Source organism: Acanthochromis polyacanthus, chromosome 14, assembly GCF_021347895.1.
Source record: "Acanthochromis polyacanthus isolate Apoly-LR-REF ecotype Palm Island chromosome 14, KAUST_Apoly_ChrSc, whole genome shotgun sequence".
Lineage (NCBI taxonomy): Eukaryota > Metazoa > Chordata > Actinopteri > Pomacentridae > Acanthochromis > Acanthochromis polyacanthus.
In genome coordinates this window covers 30,343,789-30,358,532 of record NC_067126.1, presented here as the reverse complement: position 1 = coordinate 30,358,532, position 14,744 = coordinate 30,343,789, and the positions used below count along the sequence as shown (strand labels likewise).

Genomic DNA, 14,744 nt, shown 5'->3' with positions numbered 1-14,744 from the left:
ATGAAAGAGGACAGTAGTACTGGAATCCCTGTGAAGCGATTTGGATGATGGGTAGAATAACAGTGGTCTGAGAGTCGTCGGAGAAAATGGTGGAGTGTGTTACACCTCCCGTTTATTCGTCTGCATGGATTTAATGTAAAGGTTGTGGAGGGAGGAATGAAAATGCATTCCTAAGAGGATGAAGATCCCATTTTCTGTTTAGGCTTGCTTCCTCGTTAAGTGATCACAGCTTATATGGCAGCGGCCTCACATTAAAGAGCCGTGAAGACCTTTTGATATGAATGAGTTGTCACCAGCAGCATGTTTTACGTCTCCGAGCGGGTGTCTGATGTGTGCATGTTGTTTCAGCTTTGTTTTATAGTGTGCGTGTGTCACTCTGTATCTCTCTACTATAATGTTCTGTATATTTCTGAATAATGATGAATGCAAAGTCATGAATACATTAAATCATATAGTTGTAATAAAATAGGATGCATTTCAATGTGTGTTTGATCAGGCAGAAGTCCTCAAGCATGTCTAACGTAACCTTGAAAGTGTATAATAGAGAGCATTTTCTGAGGGTTTAATAACATTGTGCTGGTGTAGTGTGAATCATTAATTTGGACAATCAATGATGTAACAATTGACCATTTGCTGCTATAAAACGCTTGAAAATACCACCTCATTTTCCCATTCACATTAATGTAAAGCATAATAAAGTAGCAAATCTTGACAATTAAAAAACTAAAACCACCAAATATTTAGTTTTTTTTTATGATAAATGACTTCAACAGTAATTTCATTATTCATCAGACTCATAAAAATGTTTTATATCTTTAATTATAGCTTCACATAAGCTCTAAAAATCAATTAATTCAATGAATAAACCGTCCGGCAGTGTTATTTGTATTACTAGTGGACAATATGTTTCCTTAACAAATGCATCTCAGACATTCCGAGTCAGGAGTAGAAGCGCAGCGGTGTTGTGATTTTTTTTTTTTTTTCCATGTAATTTGCATCTCTAAGTGTTGACTGACTTGTGTTTGACAGACATGGAGTCTGCAGAGAGGCTGGCCCCGCCATCACCAGCGCCGTCCTCTCTTCACATGGCCTCGTCTTCAACCAGCTCCTCCCCTGCTCCTCCCCAGACGCTCCCCGCCAAGTACAGTCCAGCCCCCAGTCCTGAGGGCAGCTCCGCTCTCACCACCTGTGGTATGAGAAAACTCCTCATCAGACTTCCTTAGATGTGCACAGCGTCGATGCACAAGAGCAAATGTGACTAGAAGCCATGTCAGTATGTTTTCATATTCTGTCCACATTTTAGACAAAGTACAAACTGTATTTTAGGCAGGTTAAAGCTCATACTTCAAACATTCATCCACAAAGTAGCCTTCAATTCAGTAGCTACTAATACATGTAAATGTGTCCATAATTCTGACTGACTCTTAAGATTGGTCTGCGCTTTATAGCTACACTTCCACATAAACCTTTGAAGAGGCAAATCTATTTAGAGAAGCTATACACCTAAATTCTGTGGAAACACTGATTTTAAATTTTACAGCACAATAAGGGCACCTCTCTTCAGTTTTAATATGTTGCCGACAATTTTGATAGGAAGGCTGTTGAATTAATGAGTGCCAACAATTAAGAATCTGTGTATGCCCTTGTGGATTTCTTTTGACAGCCTTTTGCTCCACTTTATCTGCTGTGATTTGACATGTCTGTCAGCCTCACACTGAGCATGCAGCCACCAACATCTCTTGTTTTCTCTGAATACCAATTGTGGCCAAAGCCATTATCCACTGAGCAGAGGTGATGCATAAGCTGTCAGATTACCCCTGACCACAAAATAATGTGCAAATTTACATACCATGGTTTGTAATTATTTTCTTTTCCTTCATGATAAGATGCACCAAAAAGTAGTGTTTTTTTTTCGTGCTATCACAATGGAGAGCAGAGAGACATTCTCATAAATTATTCATTTTTTACATCCCCATGCTAAACGTGCGCAGAAATTTCCCAGATAATTTATTTTGGGCTGAACACTAAATGCTGAAAGCACATTGGCACCTCTGTAGTCACATTGCTTTTATGAGTGTCAAGTAAATTGAGTTTTTTCAAAGATTTCTTATCGCCTGTGGGAATCAGGAAAAAGATATCACATGCCTATTGAAGACAACACTTCTTTGAACAGAATTCCACTTAAGTTTTCATACTTTTAGAAATCTTCTAACTGCTCTCACTGTGAGCTTATTTAGAAGCATTTTTATGTCGCACCTCCGACTGTATTTACAAAAAAAGAACAAGTGTCTGATTCCACATTTGTGTCTCAGAAAAGGTATGACTATTTTAAAAAAAATTTGATGTAATATTTTCAATTTCATTGTTGTCTAAATGAGGTACGGCAGATTTGTTTACAGATGTGACTGCTCATCTGTTGACCAGGTCTTATGTAAATCCACTTATGAATTCTTTACACTATCAAATTCCGAATTCCGTTGAAGATTTTTGTCATCACTTAAAGAGCATTGCATGGTGTCCGCATTAGAGGTGCATTGCAACCTTATGTCATCAGTAGTCTCTTAGGTCTTCAAACCAGGGTTTCTCTATTCAGACGCAAACACTAAAGGAAGGACAGTGTGTTGAAGGGGATTGACCTGTGGACAGCTTAATAAAAATCCCCTTTTTAGTCTTGTTTTGAGTAGAATTGCTCTATTTTATTTGACATTTTTATACTCTGTGTCTGTGCATTGCCTTTATTGTATCTCTCCTTGTAAAGCACTTTGTGATGTCTCATCTAGACAGGGACTATATATGTAAATGAGTTAGCATCAATTATTAATCACTGAAATATTACATAAATGCTTGCTATTGTACTGTCCTTGTATGTAAACAGGTTGACAAATAACCTGCCTGGACAGCAAGATTTAAACAGTGATGATTTATTGATTTCAGCATTCTTAAAACCGTATGTTTTGTTCTCCAGGTCAGTCACTGCAGATGACTGGGGATGAATGTTCAAATATGTCCGGCAGCTCCAATGGTCTTAACTTAGTCAGCCGCCCTGCTTTTGGTCTCTACACATCACATTCAGGCCGCTCTGAGTTTGGAGGCCTTGGAAGTCTGGGTTTGTCTGCCTTGGCTGCTCACTCACAGTTTGGTACCTTCCCAGGTAAAGAAGCTCAAAGGTTCTTTTGCAGAATTATTTTGTAAAGGAGGTGATTACTTTATTTTCATGGATAGATAAAATGTGAAATGAAATGGGCACAAACTTTGGCACTAATTTTCTCTCAGGAATGTTTAGCTCCTAAATGTATACTAACAGATCACTGTGTGCATTTTGAATAACACAATGACCTAAACACAGTTTAAGAAGAGTGCTGCTTGTCTTATGAAGGATATTTACAGAAACTCTGTAGAGTTTTAGTTCATTTGCAATGGTATATTTTTCATTTAAGTGATAAGTGCTTTTACATTGTTGACAATCTAATCTGTCACCAAAGTAGAAGCAGCACATTATCTAACTCGAAACCTACCTACAGTTAGGGGGTTATCCGTACCTAATTGTACAGAGTCATTTACCCCCTTCCCCTCTTTTCAGATTGGTGGCGACCATCTGAGGCACATACCAGAGGGGCGACAACCTTCTTTCCCCCTCTTCTTGGTCTGCATCCTGTATTTGTATCAACCTTCAAAAGCCATGATCCTGTTGATTTGCAGTCACGTTCCTCAGGTAAAAGAGAACCAGCCTGCATGTTAGTCTCTATGAACAATGATTCCATAGCCATATTTTTGTGCCCTATAAGAGGCATATAAATGAAGAATATACTAATAAACAGCATTTAAGTCATTACAGTGCATGCACACAATTTTACCTTTGAATTACTGCTGTTAACATGATGATCTTGTTAAGTGCAGTTGTTATCTGGTTGTTGTTTTAGCTTATTGTCTTTTTATAGTCCTCCTAATGCGTTTGCCTCATTGCTTGTTCTCTTGAGTATTTATCTAAAGAAATGTACAATGTCAGCTTCTGTAGGTGTGAATGGAGCAGCAAATGGCACAAGTGCTTCTTCCCCTACTGGGAACTCTGCTGTGAACACCACTTTACTTCCAGCAAAGGGAAATAAGGAGAAAACTCAAGCCAACAGTGGTCGAAGTCAAAAACGCAGTCATGTGCTGGGCCAGCTGCAGCAGAAGACCATCCAGAAAACAAAGGAAAAGGTTAATACATAGTCAGACACTTCTTTAACAATCATGGAAACTCACTTCACTGTTCTTAGTTCTGTTCTGCACCTCTCCTCTACTGTTTTACCAAACTAAGAAATGCTGAATTATATCTTTGTTAAGAAACCTAACAAAAGACCACCAGAAACATCCAGCATGAGTGGCAGCCAATCAGGGTCCTTGTCAGAAACCTCCACTGATGGTGAAGAGAGCAGCAGTGATCCTGATGACATGGAGGAAGAAGAAGATGAAGATGAGGACGATCAGAGCAGTGACAGTGAGGACTCGGATTCAGAGAAAGATAGTCCAGTTAAAAAGAAAGTCAGAGTAAGTGTTCTGTCTTGAATTACTGGTGTTTATGTTATAATGTTTAGATATATTCTAAAGCTTGACAAAGATTTTAATTTTTAGGCGTATTGCTAGGTTTAGGACAAAAACTTCTGATGGAAATAGTTCCTTTGTATGTGACGAGTTCAACACTGCTCTGTTAAGTAGATGTTAGTTGGTTTGTCAAAAGCTCAGTGGTGGGTGGCAAACTGGATGTATGTGCTACTGACAGAGCTGCCACTGCGCGGTTCTCTCAGTAGGAGCTGACATGACATTCTGTCTTCTCCCTGTTCTCCTCATCCTCCTACTCAGCGGCTGACACAGAACACTTCCGAGAGTAAAAAGAAGAGACCTTGCACTGATGATGGAAGTACAACTCGAGACAGTCACTGTGGCAGCGTTCCTCTGACTTCCCCCTATCAGCTCCAGTATTCTCATCCTGCTGGCCTGCCTCAGTCCAGTGCACTGTTCCTCCAGAGCCCCCGGACTTTGGCGGAGGAACGCCAACAGCACATTAGTGTCATACAGGCCACAGGACTGACAGTCAGCAACAACCTCTTAGCAAAGTCCCATAGGAAAGCTTGTTCTCAGTCATCCAGATCCTCACCCATCTCTGTCTCCTTCTCCAACTCATCCAGACACTTGCCCAGTGTAACTTCACCAAAGCACTTCAGTCCTTTGTCCTCACCAAAGCATAGCTCTGTCTGCTCCTCTCCTAAACCTCTTGCTCTCTGTTCCTCTAAGAAACCCCTCTCTCTGTGTTCCTCTCGTAAACCCTCACCCCTTGGTTCACTCAAACCTCTTTCCCTCTCTTCTCCACCCAAACCACAAACACTATTGGCCTCGAAAAAGCCTTCACATAAACCCAAATTTCTGATACCCGCAAGCAAGCATCCACAGCCTGTAGATGGCATGAAGGAGAGCAGTGGACACCTCCCAGATGAAAGCTCAGTACACTTGAGCACTTTTAAATTGAAACAGGTGAGTTATAGTCTTATTAACTCTACTGTACTGTAGTGGATTTTGAAAAAATAAATGGCTGCAATGAGGCTTAAAAGTATCTTTTATGTTCTTAAATAGGAGCAGACCTGTTTTGTTTAATCTCCATCATTGTTTCTGTCATGAAATAAATACAAATCATTGTGTTCCTTCACAATAGAAAATTAATGCGTATACGCTATTATCACGGCTTTTATTATGCTTCTTGAGCGTCTGACCAGTACATGATGTGTGAAGTGACAGTGTGTTTAGCTCTAATGGGAATACTTCACAAAACTGACAAGCAATTAGCTCTGTTATGCTTTGGGATGTTTGTTATCAAGAGAGAGAAACTGGCCTCTTTAGCAGGACTCGGTTATTGTCACTATTCTGAGAAGGAGGGAAAATGTTGCAATCTGTAACAAGAGGGTTTTAATTCGTATGATGGTTGTACCTTAAATGCAGGCTTTTGATTGCCAGAGTATGACAATAGCAACAAATACAAGATGACAGCTAACGTCTTATAATGGCACTAAAATATTTTTCCATAGCTGCCTGTTTTTCTTCATTGTTGTTGACAGGCTTGAGCCTGCTCTTCATTGTCTCTGTCATTTATTACACCTTAAATTCCTTCATTTACAGCCCACAATAATGTTATGTGACTGACAGTTTGTGTAATTACTTCCTTTTTGTCTTTGTTTCCCTTTCTTTTTCATTTTTATCTATGAAGTCCCTCCATTCCAAGGATTCTATGAAGCAGGCTTTCTCTCTGCGACCTACAAGCCAAAGCTGGTATAAAAGTCACAATTAAGCTTCCTCTGCATTGCTGCTGACACCAACTTAAATATTTGTCAGATGCACTCAGTAGTCATTTGTTGTCTCTCCCAATCCGCAGTGACACCAACCTCTTCCTGAACCTCCACCCTAACGGAGCGATCCAGAGTGCAGTTCAGGATGCCCCTTTGGCCCTCATCACTAAGCCCCGCAGCCAGAGCAGCACCGCCAACAGCACCCCCAACAGCAAACCTCTCTTGGCAGCTACCAGCCCTCCCTATCCCATGCCCATCAACTTAAGCACTGGCACCAAGGAGAAGTTGGGCAGCTCTGCTTCCCCACTTAAACCATCTGCCTCATCGGGACTTCCTCCCAAATCAAAAAAGACGACCAAGATCCTGCATGCAGGAAAGAATTCTACTAAAACCAGCTCATCCTGTCCACCTGTGGACTTGGCCAGAGGCAGCGAGTCTGATATCCACAGCAGCAAAGACTCAGATGACTCTTTAGCAGATGATTATGATGATGATGATGATGACGACTATGAAGATGATATTGAGGATGAAGATTCTGGCAGTAGCCTTTCAGGTTAGCTTAACTAGACCTTTCTTTAATTTAATAAAGATGCAGCTGATAACAAGTTATTGCTAATAGAAGATGTGAAAGATGAGGTTTCTTCTGGAAATTAGCAGCCCTCTGTATGGTTTGGATGTGTGAGGAATATTAATTAGGATGTAATTCAGTTCTCTCTGTCTCTCTGTGGTACACTGGAATCCCCTGCAGAGTCGGAGAGCAATCTGGAGAGCGACTCTGATGGCTCGGAGGATGATATCAAGGAGTGTGTTGAGACAGAAGCAGATAGCGATGCAGAAAGGAGTCCGCTGAAACGACCTGAAGCATCATTGTCATCTCACAAGTCCTCTTCGAACCTCTCAGCCAACTGCTCCCTGCTTAACCTGCAGATTACCAAGCCTCCAAGTCGACCCAGTAGTTTACTCACCCCCACCACTGTGGCACCAAGCAAGCACAGCACCCCGTCCCCATGCTTCACATTTGCAACAATGCCAGGTAGGAAATCTGTGTTTTTGGAGAGACAAAATACACCAATAGCCCAGCTGCAATAACAGTACTTGGATCTGTGATTCAGGCTTTAGGAAAGTGTTAATAATTCAGGATCATTCCAGCAGTCAGAATAGCATTTCTTTTTCCCTGACTCTTCTCTTTAGAAGAGGATGTGTATTTTTCCAGAATGGAAACACTGATGTATAGTTCACTTCTCAGTAGTTCTTAGTGAAAGCAAGATCTCTGCAGGAAAATGGTTGCATCATTGTTTTGATGACACCCAGCAGCTTTCACTTTAATAGCCCAGGCGAATGCTTTATATATCTGATACTGGATGACTCATAGTGTATTGTATTACTAATAGGGTGGATTCTAACTTGCCATAATGGGAAAATATTCATGTGTTGTTCCATTTAGTCATCCTATGGAATAATAAAAGAATCATGCCTTGGCTGTATATCATGAATTACTGCTGGTGGTCTTAAAGAAACACTTAAAACTCTTAATTTTTTACAATAAGAAAATATATTGTGCATTTTATACTACAAAAATTTACAGCCACTCTTGCAGTAGCTGCAGACCTGTCCCTGTACAAGATCTGTTCCTGTTTTTTGGATTTATTTTGTACATTTCTGCAAACCATCTGCATATTTTTTGTCTTAAGATTTTATATGGATGCTCATATGCATGTTGCAGTTACATATGGAAAACGATTTCACACAAGTACAAAACATGTCTCCTTTTGCAGGAGGAGAAAATGGATGCTTCCCTTAGTTTGTCTAGTGGATACTTCAGTAAACATGGCAGCTTTGTGGATTTGCTCAGGTCCCACTAGAGAAGAGAAAAGCGCTGAGTCATTTTTCTTGTTTTCTAGGATCAGGGAAGAGGAGGAGGGTCACGGATGAGAGAGTTCTGCGATTGCCTCTTGAGTTTGGGTAAGATATTGTGTCTGTACTTTATGATAAAAGAAACAGATAAAGGTTTGATAGTCTGACCATGTCCCATTTGTTCTCACTGCCATATTTGCTCTGTTGTTGGTGTTTATGCAGTTGGTGTTGAAGTAAAATGTCAGCTCACTGATGGCTGAAAAGTGACCTTTCCTAAAACGTCACTTGCAGCTAACTTTTCTTTGTCAAGACGTCTGAGAGTCAAAATAAATGCGATCACATCCGCAAGTTTGCCAAATACAACAGACAATTTAGTTTGCTTAAAGTTCAATTTCTATCTGGTGTTGTTGACACATTTATCCCAGTCAAAAAATGAATAAGAAACATTCTCATCATCTCTTATCTCACCAGCATTCAATATTCTCTGTGGTCTTTGTCAGTTGTCCAGTGAAATTGTTAGTTACTTCTGTTTGAATACGAAACTTGACATGAAATCAGCAGTCATGCCTTGACAATGTAGAGCTCCTGATTTGAGCACAGCGACATCTCTGTCACTGACTGATTACAAGTAGACCACAAAAATGTCTTTGCTTTCCCTTTTGGGGGACTTCTTGAGTAGTGTGTCATAGCGGGCAGGAAATTAAACGAGGCCCAGCAGTTCGACACAAGGGGTTAATTGGATCCAGTCTCAACACAGACATGCAACATTAGCGACTCTCTGCCCACAAATTCTGCAGCCTTGAATGAGGACAGGCTTTCATCTTTTAGGGATGTTATTCATCACCAGGTTCACCAGGAAACGGAGGTCACAAGACCGTATTTCCGACCCTGTTCTGTCTGGAACAACCTGCATGTCTTTTCTGTACGACATAACTGCTCTCCAGAGGAGCTCATGGAACTGTGGGGTTGCCTCACTTGACCTGTGACCGTTTAGGAGTGTGATTACAGTGAACGATGGTTTCATGTTGTACTGTGTTTTCAATTTCTTTGTTCAGATGGCAGAGAGAGACCCGTATCAGGACAGTGGCAGGTCGTCTGCAAGGGGAGGTGGCTTACTTTGCCCCATGTGGGAAGAAGCTGCGACAGTATCCAGATGTAATGAAGGTAAATCGGCAACGTGTAGATTTAAGGCCTTAAATGATTTTTACATACCTTTGGCACAATTAAAGCATTATGTAATTGCTCTTTAATGGTTGATTAATTTATATGATTTATGGTTCTTAACTCTCCTTTAATTATTCTTTCATCTGCAGTACCTAGTCAGGAATGGGATAACTGAAATCACACGGGACAACTTCAGCTTTAGTACAAAAATTAAAGTTGGCGACTTCTATGAAGCCCGGGAAGGGCCAAAGGTAAATGTTACTACATTTTTGTGTATGTTCTTAAGAGGCAGAATCTCCCACTAAATCCAAAATGCAGCCGTTGTCGTATGGACCTAAATTTTAAATTGTAAAAATAAAGAAATTGTACGGACAGAAATTATAATGTCTGCATATGTGCTTGTTTTTAGAACACTGTTTACCCAGAGAAATGAGGCCTACGCTGCAATAGAGCCCAAAGCTATACTAGTAATTTTTAATCATTTGTTTATGTTAATCCTTCCTCTGTCTACTTCAAATTGCCAAGGGTTTACAGTGGTTCTTGCTGGCTGAGGATGAGATTGCCCCCAGTATCATAGCGATGGATGGGAGGCGCAGCCGTCGCACAAAGTCCGAGCACCAGCCGCCAGGTGATGGCACTAGAGCCAGACAGTGGAAGTCTCACCCTCTGAATGTTGGTGAAAATAACTTCCAGGATATCAGCGATGCCAAGTTGCAGCGTAAACTGGAGGCTCAAGGTCAGTTTACGTCTTAGAAATGTATTAACTGCACTCGTTAAAATCCAACTGAAAACACCAGCAGCTTTTGGCATCAGATTGTACCTGTCATGTGCACTTTGTGGTTTGTTGCATTTTTTTTTTTTTTTTTAAATGAGGGTAATGGGCCACCTGGATATATGTCACAAGGAAAATATTTCCAGCTCAGTTAAAACAGAGTTTAATTGTAAATACATGTTCAGCCATCATTGAAATCAGACCAGCTGTATTGTTTAACTGCCAAATGTCCCAGATACCCCTGATGCTCAGTCTGTACTCCTGTTCATCTGCAGTGTCATTTCTTTGCTCTGCTGTAATTCTGGTCAGTTTGAGAGAGATTTTCCTAACATTAGATGATCATTTTTATTAAAAAGGGCTGGATTACCTCCTATGTTTGTATAAACTGAGGATTTTTTTGTTTTCACATTAGCTTAACCAGAGACATCTAGAAGTCTAGAGCTCCAGCATGATATGGTTCAATAAGATACATTTATTTGACCAATCTAAAATAGCATTGGTGAATATTTTGGTGTCGGCACTTTCAAATAAACTTTTCCAGAATCACACCCAGTAAAAACAACAGTCATCTTAGACAAAGCAGCAGTGCTGATTTCTCATTGTAAATGACCATTCTCATTGCATAATGCGACCATTAGACATGCCGTGGCCCTTGAGGCACTTTTCTGAACTTGCTTTTTTGCTCTTAGGGCGGCAGTACCATTTTGCACTCTTCACATAGATATTAAAACATTAACTTGTCACAACATATCCAGGCAGCCCCTCTGGAGATCATCCAGAGGGATTTGGGGAGTATCAGTTGGTCAGTTTTTCATTAAAGTTTCCAACTCAGTAGGGTGTGTGATTTCATATTTTATATCTCATCATGTTGCAGAAATAGCCCGACAGGCAGCTCAGATCAAAATGATGAGAAAACTGGAGAAACAGGCCATGGCACAAGCAGCCAAGGAGGCAAGGAAGCAACAAGGTAAACAGCCACTCTAGATTTACTCTTCTCTCACACTACATGATATGCTGTGTGCAAGGCTAATTTGTTTGTGTTTCCAGCAATAATGGCTGCTGAGGAGAGGCGGAAAAAGAGGGAGCAGATGAAGTTTCTTAAACAGCAAGTACGGATTTTCCATTCCAGGCATTGTTTAGTTTTCCATGCAGGGCTTTATGACTGTCTGCAGCTGCTCTGTTCATATTGAGAGTTTGTGCACTCCAAGGTGAAAAGGGTTTAAGCACAGTTGAATTGCTTTGAAAACTTCACAAGAAAAGTTGCTGTTCCTCAAAATGCTGCACCTTCCTCATCTGCATAGACTCGCTGTACTTCTTCACCCCACATCCTGCCCCCCTCCACCAGTCTATAACATGCATGACTTAACAGTTAATTCATTTGATCTCGCCCTCATCCTTTTACCAGGAGAAGATCAAGCGCATTCAGCAAATTCGTATGGAGAAAGAACTCCGTGCACAGCAAATTCTCGAGGTTCGTCCTGAAAGTTATTGCAGAAACATTTTAAAACACTTCCTTTCTGCTGTTGATAGGATTTAAAAAAACAACCAAAGGCTATTCCTAAATTATGTGGCCCCACTTTTAGTCAGTGCATGTGACTAATGCCTAATTGGTTTTTTGCAGAAGTGCCATTGAATATGAAAATCTCCTCAGACCGTGCTGCAGCTTAATACAAAATACAGTATTTCATTATGTAAGAGGTGGCCCAGAGTTTACCATGGCTAGGTGAAATACCTATTTTGCATTCCCTCACTAATACAAGCTGTGAAGTATTTTAGCCTTTGTAAATCAAATTTCAGTTGACACGCTTGGCAAGTGCCTCTTAACAGGATTTCGTTGAGGCTATAATTACTGATAGAAATTTTGCTTAATTTATTCTCACTGCCTGCTGGTGTTTCATAATAACTGCAGACATTTTGTCTTTGGGTGTTAATAGAAGGAAATAATTGTATCATTGCTCAAGATTTCAGCATGCTAGATTTGAAATAATGAGTGAGCCACATACACTCATTGTACTGTATTGTACACTTTTGAGATCACTCCTGTATCAGTTTCACTTACTGTGTTGTAGGTACAAAAAAGATCTGTCAATGCCATAGTTGGAAAAAAAAACTTATTGTATTAGTTAAACATTGCTGAACCAATGAAATGCTGATTCTCTGAGAGCCTGGCTGTTGCATGACCTCGACCTGTTTTGCACGCACAGGCGAAAAGAAAGAAAAAAGAAGCAGCAGCCAATGCCAAAATACTGGAGGCTGAGAAACGAAACAAAGTGAGTGACATGAGATTTATGTGCAAATTTTAATTGTTTTGGTAACTGTTGCTTCCAGTCTCAGTCTATTAGTCTGTTCTCTTGTTCAGGATGTCCAACTTGCCCCTGAACCTTATTCTTTGCCCCTGCTTGTAGAGCAGTGATTTTGCTCTATTGTAGTGCTTGTCGGTGAAAAAGAGATTTTTGCCTTAATTACTGTAATTAAAAAGATGTTGGATCACTCTTTGAATTATATATGTCTCTGTAAAGGGTGTTTACATTTTCACATCAGATCATCTAATGAGGGCTTGAGATTAAACATGATATTGTTCAAGAAGAGCTGAAAGCATACCACGTCTATATGAATCACAACTATTGTAACTGAATTAATAATTTTCTCTGAATAGGAGAAGGAGATGCGACGACTACAAGCTGTAATACTGAAGCACCAGGTTGGTATTTTGTCCACATCCACATTACAGTAAAATCATTCTTAATGTGTTGAATTTGAATATCCTTGAGATGAACTCTAACTAATCATCATTTTAAGCATTTTATCCTTTGAAATTATGCGTTGGATTGTTTTTTTTTGCATTGAATTTTATGTGTTTTTCTATTTCTTAATACCTTGCCAACTCTTTTTACCAGGAGTTGGAGAGACATAGACTAGATATGGTATGAGTATGTTTGTTTCTGTACATTTAACAACATATTGTGAATGTGCTGTGCTAAATGGTTGCCATCGTAGCCATGAGTAAAGTGTAGCATCAGCTGCAGTCCTAAAATGTCCTCCTGCATGTCTGACAGAACTGTGCACGGCATATGTCTGCGCTAGTGGTCACTCAGAGAAAACACATTTTGTATCTGCTCAATATGATCAAAAATGCCTTGATTCCAGAGAGATTCTCAAAATCCTTGTGTGTGTGTGTGTGTGTGTGCGTGTAAACATCTATACAGTATTTTATATTAATGTATGTTATAATAATGTGTCCTCTGATGTTGCATTCGGTATTCTGCTTGTTGCTGTAACACAATAAGTGCTGCTTATAGCTGCAAACCTCTCAGCTTTCAGTCTGCCTCTTGCCAGCACGTTCAGATTAATACTGTAATGGCTGTTTCTAACTTTGAGCTTATGCTTTGTGTTTGCACCACTGCCCTCATTTGCTTTTTGTCCATCATTGTGCTTTTGTTTTGTTGTTGTTGTTGAAATATTACATGTGTCATTGTCAACATATGGACTGTGTTGAACAGTGACTTCCACTAAATCTTGCACTGTGCATGTCATGTGGTTCATACTGTATGCTGCATATTTTTTTCTTTGAAAAAAAAAAAATAGAAAGTGATAGTAAAATGAAGTTTGTGTCTGTGCTCTGCCAGGAGAGGGAGAGACGCAGGCAGCACATGATACTCATGAAGGCTGTGGAGGCCCGTAAGAAGGCAGAGGTGGGTAACTGAGGACTTAAGCTCATCCCATCCTGTCCTCTCTTACCCTGTTTTACTATTTCTGTCCGACAGTGAGAAGGCATGGCACTGTGTGTACATTGTATGACATTTAATTTGTTTTATTAGAAGAGTGTGACTTACTGTTTAATTTATAATGATTCCAGATGTGAAAAATGTAATATATTTTTCCTGAAAGTGAAAGATCCATGTGTGCACAGATGAGCTGTGGTTTATTACCATTAAATACTGAAGCTAGAAAATGCAGGAGTCTGACTGAAGATGGGAGAATCTGTGAATATTGTGAGCCAAATGAAGTGGAGATTGAAGTTTGTCCAATATATTTTTTTAAAATTTTAATTTTAAAAAGTTCAGGTTGAAGTTATATGGGGAGTAAAGCATTAATTTAGTACTTTTTTTGATGCAATTTCTGTGTACTGTTTAAAAGAACAGTAACAGTAATCTGCAACAACCTATGAAAAATGTCTGAAAATGGTTTCTTAATGCATCTTTTGACCATGCAGCATAATAGAGATCATAGTTTGCAGTTTTGTTTTGTGTAGACTCTAAAGATAATGTGTTGTACTTGACCAAGACACTTCTGATTACTGTCTGCAGTCGTATCATTCGTGTATGCTGTTTGTAACTTTTTAACTTTGCTTTAGGAGAAAGAGCGCCTGAAGAAAGAAAAGAAAGACGAGAAACGTTTAAACAAGGAGAGGAAACTGGAGCTCAGAAGACTGGAGCTGGAAAAAGCAAAGGAGCTGAAGAAGCCAAATGAAGACATGTGTTTAGCAGATCATAAGGTATTCACACCCTCTAGCTGCTGGAAATGAGAGTTCGTGTCTGTCACCATGGATAGATTCCATCTGTGGAGTAACTGTGTGTAGAACGATTGGATTTTCCACAGTTTTTTTTTAAAAAAACAACAGAAATCAACCGACATAA

The 14,744-nt window shown here is 39.9% G+C and overlaps 1 protein-coding gene across 2 annotated transcripts in view; it reads left to right on the top strand.

The window, feature by feature from the left end:
• LOC110968541 (bromodomain adjacent to zinc finger domain protein 2B-like) overlaps positions 1 to 14,744 on the top strand; it is a 49,515-nt gene that overhangs the window by 25,665 nt on the left and 9,106 nt on the right. For both annotated transcript variants that reach the window (XM_022218453.2, XM_022218446.2), the window contains exons 3-23: positions 1,030 to 1,191; positions 2,966 to 3,151; positions 3,581 to 3,712; positions 4,007 to 4,200; positions 4,327 to 4,530; positions 4,843 to 5,511; positions 6,239 to 6,300; positions 6,404 to 6,870; positions 7,066 to 7,350; positions 8,219 to 8,279; positions 9,227 to 9,335; positions 9,485 to 9,586; positions 9,861 to 10,071; positions 10,982 to 11,074; positions 11,155 to 11,216; positions 11,513 to 11,578; positions 12,312 to 12,377; positions 12,764 to 12,808; positions 13,005 to 13,031; positions 13,734 to 13,799; positions 14,462 to 14,602. In XM_022218453.2, coding sequence (XP_022074145.2) covers positions 1,032 to 1,191; positions 2,966 to 3,151; positions 3,581 to 3,712; positions 4,007 to 4,200; positions 4,327 to 4,530; positions 4,843 to 5,511; positions 6,239 to 6,300; positions 6,404 to 6,870; positions 7,066 to 7,350; positions 8,219 to 8,279; positions 9,227 to 9,335; positions 9,485 to 9,586; positions 9,861 to 10,071; positions 10,982 to 11,074; positions 11,155 to 11,216; positions 11,513 to 11,578; positions 12,312 to 12,377; positions 12,764 to 12,808; positions 13,005 to 13,031; positions 13,734 to 13,799; positions 14,462 to 14,602 — 3,408 coding nt within the window. In that variant the 5' untranslated portion in view covers positions 1,030 to 1,031. The remainder of the gene's footprint in view (positions 1 to 1,029; positions 1,192 to 2,965; positions 3,152 to 3,580; positions 3,713 to 4,006; positions 4,201 to 4,326; positions 4,531 to 4,842; positions 5,512 to 6,238; positions 6,301 to 6,403; positions 6,871 to 7,065; positions 7,351 to 8,218; positions 8,280 to 9,226; positions 9,336 to 9,484; positions 9,587 to 9,860; positions 10,072 to 10,981; positions 11,075 to 11,154; positions 11,217 to 11,512; positions 11,579 to 12,311; positions 12,378 to 12,763; positions 12,809 to 13,004; positions 13,032 to 13,733; positions 13,800 to 14,461; positions 14,603 to 14,744) is intronic.